The sequence below is a fragment of the Camelina sativa genome, chromosome 4 (assembly GCF_030686135.1).
Source record: "Camelina sativa cultivar CO46 ecotype springtype chromosome 4, ASM3068613v1".
Classification (NCBI taxonomy): Eukaryota; Viridiplantae; Streptophyta; class Magnoliopsida; order Brassicales; family Brassicaceae; genus Camelina; species Camelina sativa.
In genome coordinates this window covers 22590385-22611123 of record NC_141883.1, presented here as the reverse complement: position 1 = coordinate 22611123, position 20739 = coordinate 22590385, and the positions used below count along the sequence as shown (strand labels likewise).

At 35.9% G+C, this 20739-nt stretch overlaps 4 protein-coding genes and 1 pseudogene across 5 annotated transcripts; 4 read left to right on the top strand and 1 right to left on the bottom strand.

Moving 5' to 3' along the window:
• The first annotated feature begins 4006 nt into the window (after positions 1-4006).
• LOC104781104 (protein GL2-INTERACTING REPRESSOR 1) lies at positions 4007-4508 on the top strand. The gene has a single exon (XM_010505700.3). The coding sequence runs from the start codon at positions 4090-4092 to the stop codon at positions 4393-4395; it is 306 nt and encodes a 101-aa protein (XP_010504002.1). The 5' UTR covers positions 4007-4089; the 3' UTR covers positions 4396-4508.
• A 3817-nt stretch (positions 4509-8325) lies between these two features.
• On the top strand, positions 8326-9989 carry LOC104781103 (ubiquitin-conjugating enzyme E2 variant 1D). 2 transcript variants are annotated; one of them, XM_010505699.3, is made up of 4 exons: positions 8326-8613; positions 9151-9290; positions 9409-9534; positions 9628-9989. In XM_010505699.3, the coding sequence occupies exons 1-4, from the start codon at positions 8580-8582 to the stop codon at positions 9766-9768; spliced, it is 441 nt and encodes a 146-aa protein (XP_010504001.1). In that variant the 5' UTR covers positions 8326-8579; the 3' UTR covers positions 9769-9989. The 2 variants fall into 2 exon arrangements, with proteins under 2 accessions (XP_010504001.1, XP_010504000.1); XM_010505698.3 differs by having other exon boundaries at positions 8355-8613; positions 9151-9293.
• Positions 9990-11990: 2001 nt separating this feature from the next.
• Positions 11991-12643, top strand: LOC104781100 (transcription repressor OFP15). The gene has a single exon (XM_010505697.3). The coding sequence runs from the start codon at positions 11991-11993 to the stop codon at positions 12549-12551; it is 561 nt and encodes a 186-aa protein (XP_010503999.1). The 3' UTR covers positions 12552-12643.
• A 4608-nt stretch (positions 12644-17251) lies between these two features.
• Positions 17252-18430, top strand: LOC104781099 (transcription repressor OFP18). Its single transcript, XM_010505696.3, has one exon. It carries the CDS (start codon positions 17534-17536, stop codon positions 18374-18376), a length of 843 nt encoding a protein of 280 aa, XP_010503998.1. The 5' UTR covers positions 17252-17533; the 3' UTR covers positions 18377-18430.
• Positions 18431-19435: 1005 nt separating this feature from the next.
• On the bottom strand, positions 19436-20404 carry LOC104784027 (putative F-box protein At3g52320 pseudogene; annotated as a pseudogene).
• Between the last annotated feature and the right edge of the window lie 335 nt (positions 20405-20739).

Genomic DNA, 20739 nt, shown 5'->3' with positions numbered 1-20739 from the left:
CAGGCACATACCATCTAAAGACATTCGGGTGTGTCGTTTATGTATCGAATGCATCATCACAAGAGAATAAATATGGGATCTTAAAAGAGGATGGGAATATATGATGGATATGATTCTCCCACCATTATTAAGTATCTTGAGCCAACTATGGGTGATTTATATGTGGTCAGATACGCGGATTGTCACTTAGTTGAATCCGAGTTTTCTATGTTGGGTGGAGAGACAAACAAGCTGGTCAATGGAATATTATGGAATCAAACATCCTTAAAAATTGGCAAGATCCTCGGACTCTAGCCTGTGATGCAGAGATCCAAAAGATTATACATTTGTAAAAGCTAGCTATTTAATTGCTAGATTCTTTTGCTGACCCAAAGAGAGTAAGAAAATCGTACATACCAGCTTGTAATGCACCAGTACGTATTGATGTTCAAAAGGAACACAATAATCAAGTTGCTACAGAGTCTAAATAGACCAATATGTTCCATAGAAAAGAACCTTCGAAAATCTAAGAAAGGTGCAAATAAAACCGAGGTTAAGGAAAGAGTATAGACATGGCCGCGGCAAATCCTAAGGTACCAACAATGAGGTTTGGGACGCTAAACCTCAAGGTTCTTAAGGTATTAATAATAATAAGAGCTCGATAAACTATATCATGTCTAGAATAAAATGGAACTGCAAAGATGTCGACATTAATGAAATAATTGCATGCAAGGTAGCACTTGAAGTAAATGAGGATCGGAAACTCACGTCTATATTAGAGTGCACTCAAAGTAAAGATTGGCTAAAATGGAAAGAAGCCATTGATGTGGAGTTAAACTCTTTAAAGAAGAGAAATGTGTTTGGTCCGACCTTAAGGACAACACTTGATATAAAACCAGTTGGACATAAGTTGGTCTTTGTAAGGAAGAGAAATGAGAACAATGAAATCGTGAGATAAAATCACGGCTTGTAGCACAAGGATTCTCTCAAAGACCAGGAATAGATTATGAGGAGACTTACTTCCTGTGATGGATGCAACGACTTTAATAAGTCTGGCTATAAAAGAAAAACTGGATTTACGGTTAATGGATGTTAAAACCGTATACTTACATGGTCCACTGGAAAATGAAATTTATATGAGATTACCAGAGGGTATAGAGCTCAATTATATGAGTGGTTCTCGAGAAAATACTGCATATGGCTAGACAAATACCTTTATAGACTGAAACAAAGTGGGTGTATGTGGTACAATAGATTGAGTTAGTACCTAGCTAAAGAAAGCTATAAGAATGATCCCATCAGTCCATGTATTTATAAAGAAGTTTGCAAACAAAGGATTTGTGATAATAGCAGTCTATGTGGATGATTTAAACATCCTTGGAACCCCTGGTTAAATCGCCCAAACAAGTAGAATATTTAAAGAAAGAATTTGAAATGAAATACCTAGGCAAAAGAAGAAAAATTCTGTTTGGGGTTACAACTTGAGTACATAAATGATAGAATCCTTGTGCATCAAATGGCATATACAGAAAAATACTCAAGAAGTTTAATATGGACTAAGCTCACCCATTGACTAGCCCAATGGTTTTAAGGAGCATTTATTTGGATAAAGATCCATTTGGTCGAAAGAAGGCCGATGAAGAAGTTCTCGGACCTGAAATGCCATACCTCAGTGCAATTGGAGCGTTAATGTTCTTGGCTAGCCACACTAGACCGGACATATGTTTTGCCGTGAACCTCCTAGCAAGATTTAGTTCTTGTCCGACTATAAGGAACTGGAACGGTATTAAACACGTCCTGTGTTACCTGCAAGGGACGGTAGATTTCAGTTTATTTTATACTAACTATAATAGAGATGGTTTAGTTGGTTTTGCTGATGCAGGTTACTTATCGGATCCACACAACTCTAGGTCTCAAACCGGGTACATATTCACGCACGGTGGTACAGCAGTCTCATGGCGGTCCATGAAGCAGACCATCGTGGCTACATCCTCAAACCACGCGGAGATCCTAACAATACATGAAGCCAGCCGTGAGTGTGTGTGGTTACGGTACATGACGCAACACATCCGGACCGATAGTGGCATGGACGAAAATAAAGAAGCAACCGTAATCTATGAGGACAATACGGCCTGTATCGCACAGCTCAAGGAAGGTTACATCAAGGGAGATCGGACGAAGCACATACTGCCCAAGTTCTTCTTCACACACGAACTACAAAAGGCAGGAGAAGTTCGTGTGGTACAGGTGCAGTCATGCGACAATTCAGCCGACCTCTTCACCAAATCATTGCCGACAACGACATTCAGGAAGCTCACGCACCAAATTGGAATGCGGAGGCTTAAGGACTTAGAGTGATGCTTAGAACAGGGGGAGTAATGCGTGTTGTACTCTTTTTCCTTCACCAAGGTTTTGTCCCATTGGGTTTTCCTGATAAGGTTTTAATGAGGCAGCATCCCCAAGCGCATTACAAAGATCCTCATCCAGCACATGCACGGTTATGTCATCCAAGGGGAAGTGTTGTAAAACACTGGATGGTGGACTCCATAACCGGTCCATGTACGGCCCGTCCGTGTATGGCCCATCGGCCTATTTTATTTCCTAGTCGGTTATGGGATTTAGCCCTTGTATTTTACTATATATATGTAACTTCATTCGATTGTCAATAATAAGAACAAGAGTTTTACTCCTTCGACTCTCTAGTTCCAGAATTTGGAAAGGTAGTTGAGTTTCAAGGATACTTTTGCAACGTCCATTTGGTTATTAATCATAAAAGGTTTACTTAGCTGGAACTTGAAACCGTCGTCTTAACGGACCCTTCACGATATAAACGTACTACTAATTATTTTATTTTATTTTTCTGAAAAGTAGTTTGTAGTATTGTAGATATTATTTTTTAATATGTTTGAATCATTATTGGTTGGTGTTATTGTAACTCATATTTTATATTTTAACTATTTAAATTATTTTCACAATAGAAAGTATTCTACCTTTTTTTGCATGAACAATACATTCTATAAACTATTTCATAAATGACTATAAATGACATTAATACAATTTTTTCTTATAAAATCTTTACTCTTTCCTCATGATTTTCTATTTATATTACTATTTTTTATTAGTTTTACACTTATAAATAGTAATTTATACAGTAGATTTTTGATAGGTTTTTTTTTTGTCAACCCGGCCATAACAGGCCGGCCCATTAGCCAATGTAGGGAGCAGGACTCGATCCCTGGTGTGATGGTGTCTTGTGCATAAGGACTTACCTTTGGCCACTGCACTAAAGTCACTTCACGATTTTTGATAAATTTTTTAATGTGTAAAATGTATTAACAACATTGCTAATAAAAGAGAGAGAAAAGGAAAAAATTGTGAAAAAAAATTGTATAAATGTCATTTCAAATTTAAAGTTACTTAGAATTATTTTATAGAAAGTATGTACAGTTCATTCAAGAAAACAGTCCAATAATAGTATTTTTGTGGCAAACAATATATTTGAATAGTTAAATATAATACAGTGTGTAAAATTAACTAATAAAGTAATCAAACAATAAAAATTTCTAATTTATAGACTACATTAATATAAATAAAAGTAAATTTTGTTTTAAAACATGCGCTAAAAATACAAAACACAATTATTTGAAAGAAAAAAGGTGAAGCTATAAGATTACAACTATTGTGAAATGAAGGATATATTACTAAAAAAAATTGTTTACTAATAAATCATTTATTTTCCTTTTTAACATTGTAAGATCTAACCCTTCCCCTATACATTTAAGCAAAGCAATAAATAGTTTGATGCATTGGTTTACATGCACTGATGCATTGTTTACTGAATCGCCTTTTGTTTCATATATTTGTCTCTACTGTTCTTTACTATTTTTTCCCACCTCCATTTAATAAAATTATTACTAAATAAACAAAGTACTATTTCTCTCTCCATAACATAATCACTTTATTCAACATTTATTAATTCTTAATCATATTTAGCTCCTCTTCTTCCTTATATATACACACATAAGCCATAGTATCATCAAACCCATCACCTAGAACTACACAAAGAAAAAACAAAACAAAAAACCCTCTCGACGAGTCCGAAGTTTCAAAATGAGAAACAAGAACGGTAAAAGAGTCAGAGTCGAGCCAGTGGCGAGGATGGCGGAGCCGGTGGTTCCTAATCGGAGGTTTGTAGGAAGATCATCATCTACCGACACGTTATCATCGCAAAGCTCGTGCCTGTCGACGGTTGAGGAAGTGAAGGAGGAGGTTGCATCGTCGTGGGTTGATGAAGAAGAGTTGCTGGACATGGTGGTGGTGGGATGTTGCAGATGTATGATGTATGCTTTGGTCTTGCAAGAACGTCAACGTTGCCCCAACTGCAAAACCACCACCCATTTGATCACCTTTAATTAGAAACTTGTTATGAAGTAATGGATTTAGAATTTGGACTTTTTGAGTTTGGGATGATGAATTTAATGTTCTTTGTAAAGTCCTCTATATATAAAAATCATATTATTAAGTGTTAATCTCTTTTTTTTATATGCAAAAATTGACAGAGAGATCATTTCGGTTTCGTGGCCGTCCATGGTTCATTTTGTTAAGTTATTTATCTTCATGTTTCAACATTTTGAAAGCCAAAGACATGAATGATGATCACTCATATTCATCAAGAGTTGAGTTTGATTGTTTCAAACGCTAGTTTTGGCGTTTGAGTTTATATACTCCAAAACAGTCTTTAAAATCACATTGGAAATATAAAGTAACAGTCTTTTGTGAAACAAATAAAATACTTTAGAAAAACACTCTTAGTAAAACAGAGAAAGTATATTTTAAAAAGGTAATTGAAAACGCCAAATAAAACGGAAAGTTTATTTTAAAAAGTACTAAAAAAACATTTAAGGCAAAGAAGTTAAATTGACACGTCTCGAACTATAGTGTTAAGAATCAAATTGGTAGTATGTTAATAATGTTGTTACTTAGGTTTCATCGGAATTAGTTCCGGTTTTTCAGAATTAAGGTTAATATAATGTATTTCCATCAAATACAAAAATATTAAAAATTTGTGAAGTGACATTAGTGCAGTGGCTATCAATAAATCTAATTGTAGAAGACACCATTACACTAGAGGTCGAGTTCCGGTTCCTACAAATGTGAGGATTTGGCTAATAGACCGGTCTGTTGTGACACAATGTTAACAAAAAATTTAGAGGGTAAACAAACTTACTAAAACTCGAATGGTGTATTTTATGGTATTTCTCTATTTCTATTTCTAAGTACTTAAATCTATATATGTGTTGAATAATTTGATTTTAAATTTTCTTATTTATTAAGGTAATTATGACGAAATTAGAAACTTTGTCCAATAGAAAATGGACGTATCATTATAAAGTTTAGTTAGATTTGACTTGTCATTTTCAATTTTCTTTAATTTAGTTACAAATCTAGAGATTCTCAAATCATAATTTAAACAAGTTTCATATATATATATATGTATATATATATATACTTATTTTGCATGTCAAAGAATCTACATTAAAAAAAAAGAAAAGTTTTTTAGCTTTCCATATCATATGTTTGCAAAGTGTAAACGACATATTTCTTTATTTAAAAAAAACAATAGTATTTGATTTCCTTCTATTTATTTATAATAGGTATTTTGCGCTAACAATTAACAGTTTTATAACATCGTGATAGTTTAAGAAGCAGTTCATTCGATGCGCAAGAAGAAAGGTAGAAAGGGTTGGATACTTCTTAAATTGGATCTCGAGAAACCTTATGATCGGATTAGGTGGGATTTCCTGGAAGACACATTACATGCAGCCGGTTTGGAAGAAGGATTGGTGAACCGGATTCTTCAGTGTGTTTAGCAGCCGTCTATGACTATACTCTGGAATGGTGAAAAGACATAGCCCTTTGTGCTGGCTCGTGGGCTTCGACAAGGGGACCCCTTATCCCTGTACCTATGTGTCCTGTGCTTGGAGCGGTTATGTCACTTGATAGAGAATTCCATACTTGAGGGTGAATGGAAACCTATTAGCCTGTCGCGTAGTGGCCCCAAGTTGTCTCACGTCTGCTTTGCAGATGACCTAATACTCTTTGCAGAAGCTTCTGTCTCCCAAATTAGAGTGATCAGACGAGTGTTGGAGAGATTTTGTATAGCCTCTGGTCAGAAGGTGAGTCTGGAAAAGTCAAAGATATTCTTCTCAGGTAATGTTTCTCGCAAGTTGGGGGCGTTAATCACTGATGAGAGTGGGATTAAGTCAACAACGGATCTTGGTAAATATCTCGGTATGCATGTACTTCAAAAAAGAATCAACAAAGAGACTTTTGGAGAGGTTTTACAAAGGGTCACATCGCGGTTAGCGGGTTGGAAAAGCAGATGCCTAAGTATGGCAGGGAGGTTGACCTTAACAAAATCAGTGTTATTGTCGATACCGGTACATTCTATGAGCACCATACTCTTACCAACCTCAATTTTAGATGGTCTGGATAAAGTAGCTCGGGACTTCGTTTGGGGGAGTTCCCAGGAGAAGAGGAAACAACATTTAGTTGCGTGGGACAAAGTTTGTTTGCCTAAAGCAGAAGGGGCTTTGGGCATGAGAACTGCCAAGAACATGAATAAAGCACTACTGGCTAAACTCGGCTGGAGGCTGTTAGATGATCAGACTAGTTTGTGGGCGAGGATCCTGCGAACAAAGTATAGGGTGAAGAGTATTCGTGAACATGATTGGCTGGGTGCAAGGAAACCAGGATCGTCAACATGGCGAAGTGTGAAAGTTGGGCTACGGGATGTGGTTCTCCAGGGTCAGAAATGGATTGTAGGCAATGGTTAGGACATCCTCTTTTGGTAGGATAGATGGTTGCCAAAAGAACCATTGTTGGAGTGTGCGAGAGCAGACGTACCCAGTGAGTTTAAGGAGCGGCATGTGAAGGATTTTTGGAGTGATGCAGACGGCTGGTCGTTGGAACGTCTGTCATCATTCTTGTCTCAGCATATTCAACTGGTACTAATTGCAATGGTAGTGGATAACGGTTCTAGAGCGCGAGATAGATTGACTTGGGGTGAGACAACTGATGGGAAGTTCACAGTGTCGTTTGCATACTCAATGTTAGTGAAGAACCCTTGTCCACGACTGAATCTCTCTGCTTTTTACTCTCGCCTTTGGCGAGTTATTGCTCCTGAGAGAGTTAAAGTGTTCCTTTGGTTGGTGTCACATCAAGCCATCATGACAAATGTGGAACAACACCGCCGACACTTGAGTAATACTCTTGTGTGTCAGGTTTGTAAAGGAGAGGAAGAGACAATTCTACATGTCTTACGAGATTGTCCTTCCATTGCGGGTTTATGGAGGCGTGTGATACCGACAAGCCTACGACAGAGGTTTTTTAGTCGTCCGTTGTTAGGGTGGCTGTATGATAACTTGCGGATGGGTGTTCAAGTAGCAGGGAGTGATTGGTCAACCTTATTTGCCATGGGTCTGTGGTGGAGCTGGAAATGGCGTTGTGGCAGTGTGTTTGGTGAGTATAGCATGTGCTGGGACAAAATTCGATTTGTCAAGGATTTGTCTCGTGAGGTCAGCTAGGCTTACAGAATTTCTCGGGAGGGACAAAGCAGAGCTGAACGGATTGAGAGAATGGTAGCTTGGAAACGTCCGCTACAAGGTTGGATGAAGCTCAATACCGATGGGGCGTCACATGGTAATCCCGGGTTGGCCACTGCAGGTGGTGTACTGCGTGATGAGGTAGGAGCGTGGGGTGGAGGTTTTTCTCTAAATATTGGTATATGCTCAGCGCCCTTGGCAGAGCTATGGGCGTTTATCATGGGCTGTACTTGACATGGGGGAAAAATGTTCGAAGAGTGGAACTAGAGGTGGATTCAGAGATTGTAGTTGGTTTTTTAACGACAAGGATTGGTGACTCACATCCCCTGTCTTTCCTGGTGCGGTTGTGCCATGACTTTTTATCGAGGGATTGGATAGTCCGTATTTCACATGTGTATAGGGAAGCTAACCGTCTAGCCGATGGATTGGCTAACTATGTTTTTACTTTACCTTTCGGTTTGCATGTTTTTGATTCTGTTCCAATTGTTGTAGCATCGATTGTAGGAGATGATGTTTCGAACATACTCGGTTGTAGTTAATTTTCAGTTTTTAATAATAACAGGGAGGCTCCCTCTCCGTTACCAAAAAAAAAATTAACAGTTTTATAAAATTAATAAGATTTTTAAAAAGACTATATTATATAAATAAAAATTTTGTAGCGTGATAGAAGAAAAAGTTGAATATGGAAAGAAATATCGAGTGAATGATTTCGTATAAGAGGGGGTATTTCTGTTACTATTATAATTTCTAGGAATTAAAACAATAGAAAACAAACTTGTGGGTAGTAAAGATGAAAAATATTTAACTTTTTCCCTCTCCCCGAAAGTACCCAATTTGTCTAAATTTGCCCCTCACGTTTTAGCTTTCTGTCTTTTCACCAGATTCTCTCTCGATTTCCCCCTTTAGCGTTCGTTGTTCATCTCGCTTTGCCTCGCCTCTCTCTGTGCTCCATCAGATCTCAAAATCAATCGGATCAAAACCATAACTTGATCGATTATGACTCTTGGCTCAGGAGGATCTAGTGTTGTTGGTAAACATAATTTCGACTCTTTCGGGTCTGTTCTCGTTTTGATTTGTTCGTTTTCTAGGGTTTTGTGAATCCGTATTATCGGGTTAGTTAGGGTTTTTAGAATTCGTATTGGGTTTTATTCGTTTCCTTGATCGATAGGGTTTTTGAGATTGTTCTCATGGGTTTCGTCGATCTATTATATAAAATTATAAAAAAAAATTGATTCTTTGCTCTTTCGCCTAGCTCGCCAATTTCATTACTCTGTTTTTAGTCTGATCGCTCTGTTTATACAGGTCTTCATGTATGTAGATTGATAAGTTGATTCTTTATAGTTATCTGAAAATGATTAGCTGATGTTCCCAATTCTTGTGTTTGATGGACCTTAGAACATAATAGAAAGTCTTCATCTTGTTTGAAGTTTGTGGGATTATGGTTAATTCAAAGTTTTCAATTCTCTGTTTTGATTAGAAAGATGCTTTTTTTTATGTGTGGGCAATTCTCCTGTTTAGAATTTAAAAATGATTGCTTTGTGATATGAATCTTATTACGATATAATAGTTCCGAGGAATTTCCGGTTGTTGGAGGAGCTTGAACGTGGGGAGAAAGGTATTGGAGATGGAACTGTGAGCTATGGAATGGATGATGGAGATGACATCTATATGCGTTCTTGGACTGGCACCATCATCGGTCCTCACAACGTAGTTATATCTTTTGCTTTTTATATGCTACCAAGTGTTTTAAGAAGCATTGATCTTATTATTGGTAACTTTTTTAGTGGCTTCTTCTGATATCAATTTTATGTCCTCCTATGTGCAGACTGTTCATGAAGGTAGAATCTATCAGTTGAAGCTCTTTTGTGACAAAGATTACCCTGAGAAACCTCCCACTGTCCGGTTCCATTCACGTGTTAACATGGGTTGTGTCAACCACGAAACAGGAGTGGTACGCCTGAACTCACCACCGTGTCCTTCTCATTCTCTGTCTTGTTCCTTTGGATGTACTGTAACTTTTTAATGCGTATATGTGTGTGTATAGGTGGAACCTAAGAAATTTGGGCTTCTTGCAAACTGGCAAAGAGAGTACACAATGGAGGATATACTGACACAGCTGAAGAAGGAAATGGCCACGTCGCATAACCGTAAGCTTGTTCAACCTCCAGAAGGTGCTTGCTTCTAGTTGCTTCTGGGATCTTCTTCTGGTTTGCTGAAAAAATCATTGCCCCATCTAATACCGAAGTATGTATCTGGGGGGTCCTCCATTGTCGTTCTCAAGCTTTTTTCTTTTTCTTTCTTAATTCATCAAAAAAAAGATGGTATGGTGATGATGATGATGTTGTTCGATTGATCATCTGAAGTTTTATCATTGTGTGCAAATATCAAAAACAGTTTCTTCCCCCACTCCCATATGTGTTCAATCTTCTGAATTTACTTTCGTCCCTTTATTCTAACATATTTCCTCAGCCGTTTTTTTTAATGAAATCTGTTAGGTTTTATCGGGTTGTGATGTAATGTACCAATGTTATTATCAACAAGTATCATAAAGATTTGAATCTTTATAATCCAAACCGATGGAAAAAGATGCAATGACCAGCTTTATGACTCTAATTTTTGTTTCTGTGATTCAATTCAACTAAAGCCATGGTGAAACTGAATGACATGACCTTTGATATAGTTTCGTCACAATCGAAATTAGCACACTTTTCCACTGATGATAATGCATATCGATTGAATGATAAATTGTATATAAGCTCTTCATGCACTTCTTGATGTTCGTGTCATCGTTCTTGATTTAGCATGCATCTCAGTCAAACACTAAAAAATTCGACAGAGAAACAATCATATCTTCGACATGTGGGCCTCTATATGTCTTATAAGGATATTTTAGCAATGTCCTGTGTGTGTGTCTGATACGATCCTTGAGGTTTGTTTTATCGTGGTCATGGTCATGGATTGAAAAATCACTACACTTTGTTTCTTTAGTTCTTTCCATGATCCGATATCCATTTTACGTAACGGACACTAGTTTCTTTCAATTGTTGTTGCCACTATGATTTTGGAATTCTTTGTTACTAAATGAACTCTTTATTTTATTAGAGAGAGAGATTTTGATATCAAATAACTCCTTAAACTTCCTTGAATCATTTTTTTTTTGTTTTTTTAACCCCGTTTTACCGCATTTCATAAAAGTTGAGCTACGACTTTAGGAGTGGTCTTCGAAAACCAAATAATTAAATATGTAAATGGGAAAATGTGGTTGAACCTTATTAAAACCTATATAACACATTTACACCTTGCTCAGAAGCTCAATTAATTATGTTCCATCATATTTCAAGCCCAAACATTAACAACACTCAGGCTGGAAAATCCAACCTGGATCTTATGGTGATAGATGTAATCTCTATAATGTAAAAAAAAAAAAAAACTCTATAATTTTTTCTTTAAAAACAAAAAACAGATAAGGAAAATAATATATATTCGAGAATGCTATTGTGGAAAATCGTTTAGGACATATACGTAATACGCATAATCACATGCCGTAAGTGAAGTTGTCAACTGTAAGTTTCAACTAATAGTTATGGTGACATTGTGAAATTAAGTTCCGGAGATCTGTTGTTACATCCATATTTTAAACATTTGTGTGTTGTCGACTAATGTTTTAAAGGAACATTAAAAAGAATATAAATTGTGATAGTACGGTTATGATTATGTTCAGCAAAATTAGATGGACCAAAGGGACAAATAATTGTTATGGTTGATAAATAACTACGTACAGGTACAGTAACAGTACGACCAAACTTATAACTTTACAAGTATAATGATGGATCAGCAATATTGTAACACGGTCAACGATGTTTTCTAAACTTTTTTTTTTTCGAATAATACAAACATTTAAAAGAATAATTTATATAAAATTCTTTACGTCGTAGTAATAACCTTTTATTGTATAGAATCAAGATCCGTCTCGAACCATTATAAAAATTTTATACTTGAGAATTGAGATTTGAGGTTCGAGTATGTATGTCTAGCAACATGAAAACTAGGTATTTACTTATATGCAGTGAATCCGTAAATGAACTTAGAAATATATAGGAGTATAATAATAAGTTTTTTTGCTATTTTTTTTAGATTTTATACGTTGTTTTGGATTTATGTATTTTCTTTCTCGTGATTTGGATTTACGTACCCGAAAATCAGATATCCAAAAGAGACTCGTAAGTCTTAACCCTTTGTTCACTTTTAATCGTACATCCCTTTAGGTTTCAACAATAAATACGAAGTTTCACGATATCCATCACCCACCCCAAAACCCTTTTATACTCCCCCTAAGTAATTTCTCATATTGATTTCCAACCCAAGAAATTAGGAAAGATAACGAACAACAAAGAGAAAAAAAAAAGAATGAAAATCCCATTTTTAAACAAGAGTTTTTCATCATCATGTTATTCAAGCTCAGATTCATCATCATGGGGATGGCCTTCTTGTCACCAAAACCCTAGAACACAATCTTTCAGAGTCAATACCACCGCAATCAACCCTACTGACGACGTTGAAGAGGAGGACGAGGAGGAAAAGGGGGATGAGGAAGAGGAGGATAAGGAGCAGGAAAATGTAGAGGAGGAGGAAAAAGGGGGAGAGGAGGACGAGGAAGAGGAAGAGCCGCTTCCTACAATCATCTCCTCCTCTTCCTCGTCCTCCTCCATCGATGCCATTGAAGAGCTGCCGGAGACCGAGTCCATAGAGAATGTGATCAAAGGGATACAATTATCAAAAAGACTCATCTTTGAACATAAAGGAGAATCAAACTCTATTCTCGAAGAGATGAGGAACAAGGATTCATGCTCTTGCCCTTGGAATCCATCTACACTTTCTCTAATTTCAAGTGGTTCATGGTGGAGGTGGTTGCGGTACACTCGCTTCATCGCGGCTACATCCAAATGTATCGTGAAGATTACTGAATAGATAGATGATTATATTATTCATGAGAGAAGAAGTAAACATGCAGTTGATGTTTGTCCTTGGTTAGAAGTGTACGAGTTACGTCTAGAGGGATTGATGCGGACCCAATTAAGAGATCTCTGTCTGAGCATTTCATCTCTTATGTTATGTTATCAATTCGTATATTCGTGAGAGAATTCGTTCTTTGCTTCCCATGCGTGACTCATGCTGTCATGCTGATATATGGTAGCTACGGTACATTTTTTTATTTAATCTATTTTGTTATTGTTCATTTATCAAATAAAAACACATTTTTATTATTCACAAATTAAGCATCAGAGTTGTTTTTTTAATAGATTAGTTCCAATGATTTCATCACTTATAATTGTAGTAAAATTATTGAGTTATACTATAGAGTATGTGATGATGAGGTCCATATATATTCTTGAGCCTCGTAACATGCATGCATGCGTGTGTGCGCATCATAAAACGAAGGTAGGAAGCTATAGTTTTTTTTTGTAAAAATGTGAATTTTCATTTATGAAAATAAATTGTAATGTTTACAATAGCTTGGAATACAAAAAACCAGTCCTTGCCCAAAAAATAAAAACAAGAAGTGATTAAAGCAAGTGATCTTATCCTCAACAAGGCACTAGATGAACTTGAGCCAGCTTTGCATTAGGTGGTTAAACTTTCTTCGGTGCCTCTTTGCTAAGATGATATCTCGGACCTGTCTGTCTAGCTTATTGAAAAGAACATGTACAGGCGTGATAACATTGTTATGATACCGGTTATTCCTCTCAGTTCATATTGTATAGATGACTGCTTGTGATACTAGTCTCCTTAGGGTTTGAGTGCTTGTTGAATCCTTAATATCTAACCAAACTGAGAAAGCTTCCCATGTGTGGAAAACGAATGTTCTGTACCCTAATCTCCGTGTTGCTTCCACCCATAGATCCTCACTGACCTCACAATGCAAGAACAGATGATCCCTCGTTTCAGAGTGAATACCACAAATGCAGCAGGTTGTATCAATTTGCATACCCCAGCTAGCCAGTCGGGTTCTGGTAGGAATCCTGTTAAGAAAAACTATCCACATCATGAAAGCGTGTCTTGGGATAGCACCCTTGTACCAGACTTGCGAAGTCCAGGATAGAGGTTGTTGTCTATGTCGAATTGCTTCCCAAGTCTTCTTGGTACTAAACGCTTCCAAATCAGTATCCTCTATCCTCCAGAAGTAAGAATCATCAATAATGCTTGAAGCTGGGAAAGGTAATGTTGTCAAATGAAAATGAAGGAGTTCCGCCTGTGGTGAACGAGCAGGGCGAAGCCTCCAACCTGTCATAGAGCAAGCATTGGCAACAGAACCTTTTAGAGGAATACCTGTTTGGGCTGGTCCCGAGTCTCCAAGGAAATCTATAAGCAGTCCAAAAGGTGTCCACCAATCAAACCAGAAACTAGCTTTGATACCAGAACCTACACTGCAGCGAATGAAGCGTCTGGCGAGTGGTCGAAGATGAAGGAGAGATCTCCAGGTCCAAGAGGTAGTCTTCTTTTCATCAATTGACCAGAATACATCATCTTTTATCTTGTTGTTTCTTATCCAGTCAGCCCACAAAGAGTCCCTAGCCGAGAATAATCTCCAGATCAACTTCAGACAAAGTGTTTTATTCCATTGAGCAAAGTCACGGAAACCAAGACCCCCTTCATCTTTAGGTAAGCAGAGTGATTTCCAAGCAACTTTTGCAGTTGATTTCTTTGTTATGTCACCATTCCACATAAACCTTGTGCATAGACTTTCAATGATCTTTAGACACCCTTTAGGTAGAATGAACGCCGATGCCCAAAAGGTGACTGTATCATATATCTTTGCAATCCTTAATATTACTTCCATTTTATTATTTATTATATAGAGAGATGTGTTTTTGTTGGTGGATCATATACATGCAAGCATGACATCGACAAAGACCAAAGAAAAAAAAAGGGTTGCAGACTATAGGTCTTTCAATTTAACTTAATAACTGTTATTTGCAAATACATTTCATCCAACTCCATTGTGATCCAAATACAAACGGACAAACCAATAGATTTCGTACACTCTGGCCATCAATCCCATTGTCTTTGATACACGTGACCGGACATATAATTCTTAGTGTGATATTATTTTTGGAAAAACTGCAAATGCTCGGCAGTTGAAAACTCTTGACAATATTATCGACAATAAGATTCATCAATATTTTCATGGTCGGTATAAAAATCTTTTAACAATCAACGTTACTACACATGTCTCTTCTGCTGACAATTTATAACTAATATATATGCATGTAACTGCTTAAAACAGTGAATAAATATGAAAGTATATAAAAAGTAACTACTGTATATCTTTTTTAACTGCTTTATAAGATTCGGAAGTGCAATATGTTTGTGGGAAACAAGTCTACATGAGGAAATACGTAAAGATATAAGCATTTACACTTTTGTCTCTCTTTAACTCTCTTTTTGTATTGCTCACTTGTCTTTTCACCTTTCTTTTTGCTACTAAGGTTTCAACGATAGCTATATATTTTGTTACAATTAAAATCGCACCATAATCTGATATAATTTTGAAGCAAATTTTTTCTGTTACTTTGTTTTCTTTCGTTATTTATACTTTTAAACTTGATAAATTCCAATAAAATCTTTGTTCAAAAAAAAAAAAAAAACTATTTGGGTTGGACCCAGACCAAATTTTTGTAAGCAAAATATTGTTTCGACGTAGATCAATCTAAAATTATTCTTTTAGATATGTTCGTATTCAAGCCGGACAGGTCAAGCTAGCCGATGGCCACGATGCTTTAACTTTTTATGGTCCTAGCATATTAAAGTTGTATCAGATTAGACAAAGATATGTGAATGAATTATTACTATTAAAATTGGGAAATGTTTCAGTTGAAGCGACTACCACGGAACTTTATAATAGTTGTCTAACATCGACGCCATGTCTTTTTGATAGTTAGTTGGTTCCTTCGACTGTTCGTTGAGTTTCCTATTTTTAAATGCGTTTATTGATTTTATTAGTTCGTGTTATGTGGGATACGTACATGTACACGTACACGTAGACGTACATGCCTATCTATTGATATATGTTTTTAATTCGTTGTACTCATTTTAGTTGTTTTTTTTTTCATTTTAATTGTTTAGATAGTTATACTCAATATTGATCTAAAACATGACGTCACACTAACACCCAAAAGATTTTGGTGTTATGGTCCCAACTTTTTGTAAAACCCAAATTTCATAGAGCACATTGAATTCGGAGTTTCTAGACTACCGAATCATTTTTTTTTTTTGTTTGAATGTACATAATTGATTGTTCAAACTAGGTGAAAATTTACAAACAGCCCAAGACGAGAGTTGGTTTCTATACTACCGAATCATTTTACTAAGGAACTAATGCAATTTATATATAAGAGATGATTGTTTTATAAAAAATGAAGTTTCCCATTTTTAACAAAATCGTTTTTTTTTGGGGGGGGGGGGGGGGGGGGGGGGCTTAGTTGATCAATGGTGATTACTATGAATGCATATATTACGGAATAAGTGCAGCCTCATCGATATTGCAAATTTGCAGTCTATTTCAAGAAATGCTTACATTATAATGATCATGCATGATGGATATTTTCGACAGGTACAGCTATCAAGTTTCAATCATTTATTTTGGCGATATTGTTGAACTCATTTATTTTGGAGATCGTTTATGTCATGTTGTATATCTATCTATAGTTTAATAGTTGCCTGTCAATTTTTAATAGGAACATTTAATCAAACATTGACGTTGATTAACACTTTTCTCACAACACTAGTTCAGTAGGATTAGGAGAGATGCTAATCAAGAGAGTTGTTAAAAAAGAATATATAATAATGAGAGAAAAGAAAAAAAATGAGAGAATTGCTACTTAGGGTATTTCCATTAGGAGATGTTAATTAAGAAAGTTGTTAAAAAATATATATATAATAATGAGAGAGAAGAAAAAAAAAAGGAGAGAATCGCTATTTAAGTTGTTTAGTCGAGAACCGTTTCTATTAATAAACTTTACACGGTTGCTGCTATTGGACTTGGTCTTAAGTTGTTTAGTCAAGAAACCTTTCTCGTAACAAATAGACAGGTTTCATTTTATTAGTTGTTACTATTAATAAAAAATAAAATATATATAGATAATTAAAATAATATATAATTTTTTTTAAAGAAACGTTACACTGTTGCTGCTGTTTGACTTGGTCTTACGTTCCATTACTTAAATTTTTTATTTTTATTTACTTACAATGATATTTGTTTCTTTTCTTTTTAATATGCTCACTGTCAAATACATAGAAAAATAAAAGTTTCATAGATGTGTTAATTTTTAAATTATTTTTAGATAAAGTATACTTAAATTACTACAATATGCATGGACTTATCATGTATTTGATTTGCATTTTCAGTGAACGCAATTACGCAAAAGTATCAATTCCATGATGATTTACAGTTTACTTAAGTTTTAAAGTGAGTTTATATACTATTAATTAGGAATAATCTATGTATTAATTAATATTCTTGAAATTCATATATATATATATATATATATATATTTGGATTCTGGAGATTCAAATTATCAAAATTGTTAGAAAAACACACAGAAATTTTAACAGGGAAAATGTACTTACAAAAATTGAATGATCCCCAACCAAACAACAATAAATTTGGGTGCCAATAATTAAATACACTAACCAAAAAAAGAAAATCTAGAAAATCAAAATTTAATAAAATGAAAATAAATCTAATAAAGTTTCTCTTTTTTAAATAATGACCCCACATCCTTTGGTGCTGCTGCCTCTACTATCTTTTTCAAAAGCCTTAAAATCTTCCTTCGCTCTCTCACCATTAATTCCCTATAATTTTGAATCCAACCCCCCAAAAAAAAAGAGAAAATTACATTCTCGTCTTGTCTTATTTTCTTAAGAACCAAAAAAAAAAAAAAAAAAGCAAAATGGTAAGGAAAATGAAACTCCCATTCCTAAACAAGAACAACATGACTTCATCTTCTTCATTTTCTTCAAGTTCATCATCTTCTTCCTCTTCATGGCCATGGCCTTCTTGTCATCAACAAAACCCTAAAACAAAATCTTCAAGAGCTTCCGTAATCGTTAACAAACCTAAACATGTAGACGAATCCGAGCCACCACCGAGAAGCTTCTCCTCCTCCTCATCATACTCCTCCTACTCCTCCTTCTCCTCCACCAGCCACGTCATGGAAAATCCGCCGGAGATAGAGTCTATAGAGAATGTGATTAAAGGCCTAAAATCATCGAAAAGACTCATCTTCGAACAGAGAGGAACATCGAACTCTATACTGGATGACGCAACCAAGAGAGAAGATCATGAAGAAGAAGAAGAAGGCGTCATGCTCTTGTCCTTGGAAACAAACGATCCTTACTCTGATTTCAAGAACTCAATGGAAAAGATGGTTGAAGCACACGCTCTTCATCATGACTGGAAAAGCCTCGAGAAACTTCTCTTTTGGTTCTTGAAAGTGAACGCCAAGACCAGCCATAGATACATCTTCGCAGCCTTCGTCGATTTGGTGTTAAACTTTGCAGTTGTGCCATCTAAAGATGTCGCCGGAGAACCTAGTTCCGACGTAGTCGTCGAGGATTCTCTTTCGTCGTCGTGGCCTATCTCGTTGTACACGTCGTACTCTTCCTCGGATGAGACATCGTCGACGTCTGTAGGCTTATTGCCGGAGACTTCGAAAGGCGAGAAGAAGAGTAGGGGCGTTTGTTGTTTATCGTCGTTGTTTGAGTTAGAAGAGAAGATTAATCCAAATGATTAATGTATCTTTCTTAATAATTCCTTCATTTTGATAAATCTATGGATTACTTCCTCTTTCTGATTTGATATTATGGAGTTAACCATAATATCAAATGATTACACACGTGTACACTTTTTGTAGCACGTGCCATATACGAAATATTTTTTTTTCTTTCTTTCATGCAGAAGATTAGTGCATTGGTAAACTACAAATTTGGTCAACAACCAAATCATCAAAAATCGTGAAATTAAGATTGCATTACGAAGGCCTTACTTGGTCTAATAATAGCGAATATGCTGAGTATCACCATATTACTTAGCATATATTCTTCAATGCTGCTTATAAAAAATATATATGGAAGAACTAGTCAACGTACTCTCCAGAATATTCTTCCTCACGCAATCCAAGGAATCTGAAAATATTATATACGTGGACAGAAAAAAAGGGCATTTGAAGGACGTCCAAAGTCTGGATCTTATTGCAAGCAAAGTATGGGTTTCAACCCCAATACCGTAAAACTTGCAAAGAGCCTTAGGGATCTGGACAAAAAAAGAAAGCAACTGAAAGGATAATTAAGAAAAACTGTAAGAATGATCCAACAAGCAAGTATGGATAAAGTTGTAGTTCATTCCAAACACGTGCCAATAAGTTAGAACTAAAAATGAAAACATAGAGGAATTAATCGACGACTGAAGTAGTGAAGTGCATAGTTAAGGAGAAGAAGCAAGTCGAGTAAGCCAATAAATAAACATGCAAATTTTTTTAGGCTTTCTTGGTGGGTAGATGGAAAAAAACTAATCAAGATGAATGAGGAAAATAAAACTAGAATACAATATCTAATGTACCAAACGTACGTAGCTATCTCCTCATAGCTTGAAGAATCATATCGTGGCTAATATTTGAAACAACTCATATCCAAATGGATGATAAAATATGGTCATTTGCTTATTAAATAAAGAATAAAGAAAAAAATCCAAATAAAAAATAAATCTGAAAAAAATCCAAAGAAAATCTAAATGTGGTTTGATCTAAACCTAATAAATAAAATAATAAATTAATCTTAGGAGTTTCAAACTTAATCTAGGTCTCTAAGTACATAATGCTCTCAATATCATCCTCCCAAAAAGTCGTATGGAAATCCCTATACAAATACAAGAAGTTATTTACTTCAAGGTTTCTTGTTATTTTGTTCTTCTCCAAATCATATATGACAGAGGGTTTTGTTCGAGTCCATATCCTCTCTGTCTTTAGTAGCCTAATCTTACCGCATCGACTCATGCATTGTATCTCCAACTTATCGCCATGTAAAAAATTCATTTGTGAAAGAGGTAAGACCAGATTCTTGTTTGACCACTTCATATCCTCTGCACTCTCCATAACCCACAGGTCCACACTCGCATTAGATGAAAGCTTGGAGTATTCTAAAACAGCTAATTTGCCTCCGTAGTTGATGAGGGTCGCACAATATTTGTGCCACACAATGCCAGCCTCAACAGGTAATTCAATCAAATCAAACTCTACATAAGCAAAGTCAAAACTTATAACCACACATGTGTTCTTGTAAATCCAAGCTCCATAGTACAACACACCGTTGATGAAGATACCTTGTGAATAAGGACGATGGGGATGAGTACTGATGTTATAAGTGTTTCTCCAATAAGCTCCAGGACCAAGTACCAACATCTGATGCTCGGATCTCATTATGCCCTCTCCCTTGCCCCCCTTCCAAAATGTGCTAAGCACTTTGTATTCATCATTAACAGAGTCGTGTCCAAAAAAGCTCCAAATATTGTCATTGGCTTCAGCCAAAAGTTCTGATTTCATGATGGGCAAATCCACGAGCTGCTTGGTGGTGAGGTTACAAATTCGCACACATCTTCCAAGCCTAACGCAGATCAAGCCACGAAGAGCATTCACGAAATAGCCTCCCAGTCCTGGCATGTGAGTTTGGTCGAATACACACACAGGCGTATCGTTTAAGCGACGATGATAAAAGACACGTATAATTAAGTAGGTATTTCTTGCTCACAAGATAGATAAGTAAACGCGGTCGTTTGAACCTCAATGATGAGGATTCAAGAAAAAGGTTGGTAAAATAGCTAGAGGAGATTACGGAATACCAAAGTTTTGAGACGCACATTGACCTCGTCACCTGTTTAGCTGTTAACTTCACCAGTATCTCCGTCAATACAAGGGCATCCACAATCGGGGGTTATATTTTTGGGGCTATTATGTACTGTTTCAATTTTTAATTAATATATTATATAATGTTTTAAAAATAAGAACCCTTCATCTACTAATTAAAATTATTCCCTCCAATGATGGGATATAATTTTGAGTCTCTTATTTTTTAAAATATAGTTTTGTGAAATTAAAATTTTTCC

Coding starts and splice junctions, on each gene's coding strand:
- LOC104781104 (XM_010505700.3), top strand. CDS start 4,090: ATGAGAAACAAGAACGGTAAAAGAGTCAGAGTCGAGCCAGTGGCGAGG.
- LOC104781103 (XM_010505698.3), top strand. CDS start 8,580: ATGACTCTTGGCTCAGGAGGATCTAGTGTTGTTG. Junction 8,614..9,150: donor AGGAGGATCTAGTGTTGTTG/GTAAACATAATT, acceptor ACGATATAATAG/TTCCGAGGAATTTCCGGTTG. Junction 9,535..9,627: donor TCAACCACGAAACAGGAGTG/GTACGCCTGAAC, acceptor GTGTGTGTATAG/GTGGAACCTAAGAAATTTGG.
- LOC104781100 (XM_010505697.3), top strand. CDS start 11,991: ATGAAAATCCCATTTTTAAACAAGAGTTTTTCATCATCATGTTATTCA.
- LOC104781099 (XM_010505696.3), top strand. CDS start 17,534: ATGGTAAGGAAAATGAAACTCCCATTCCTAAACAAGAACAACATGACT.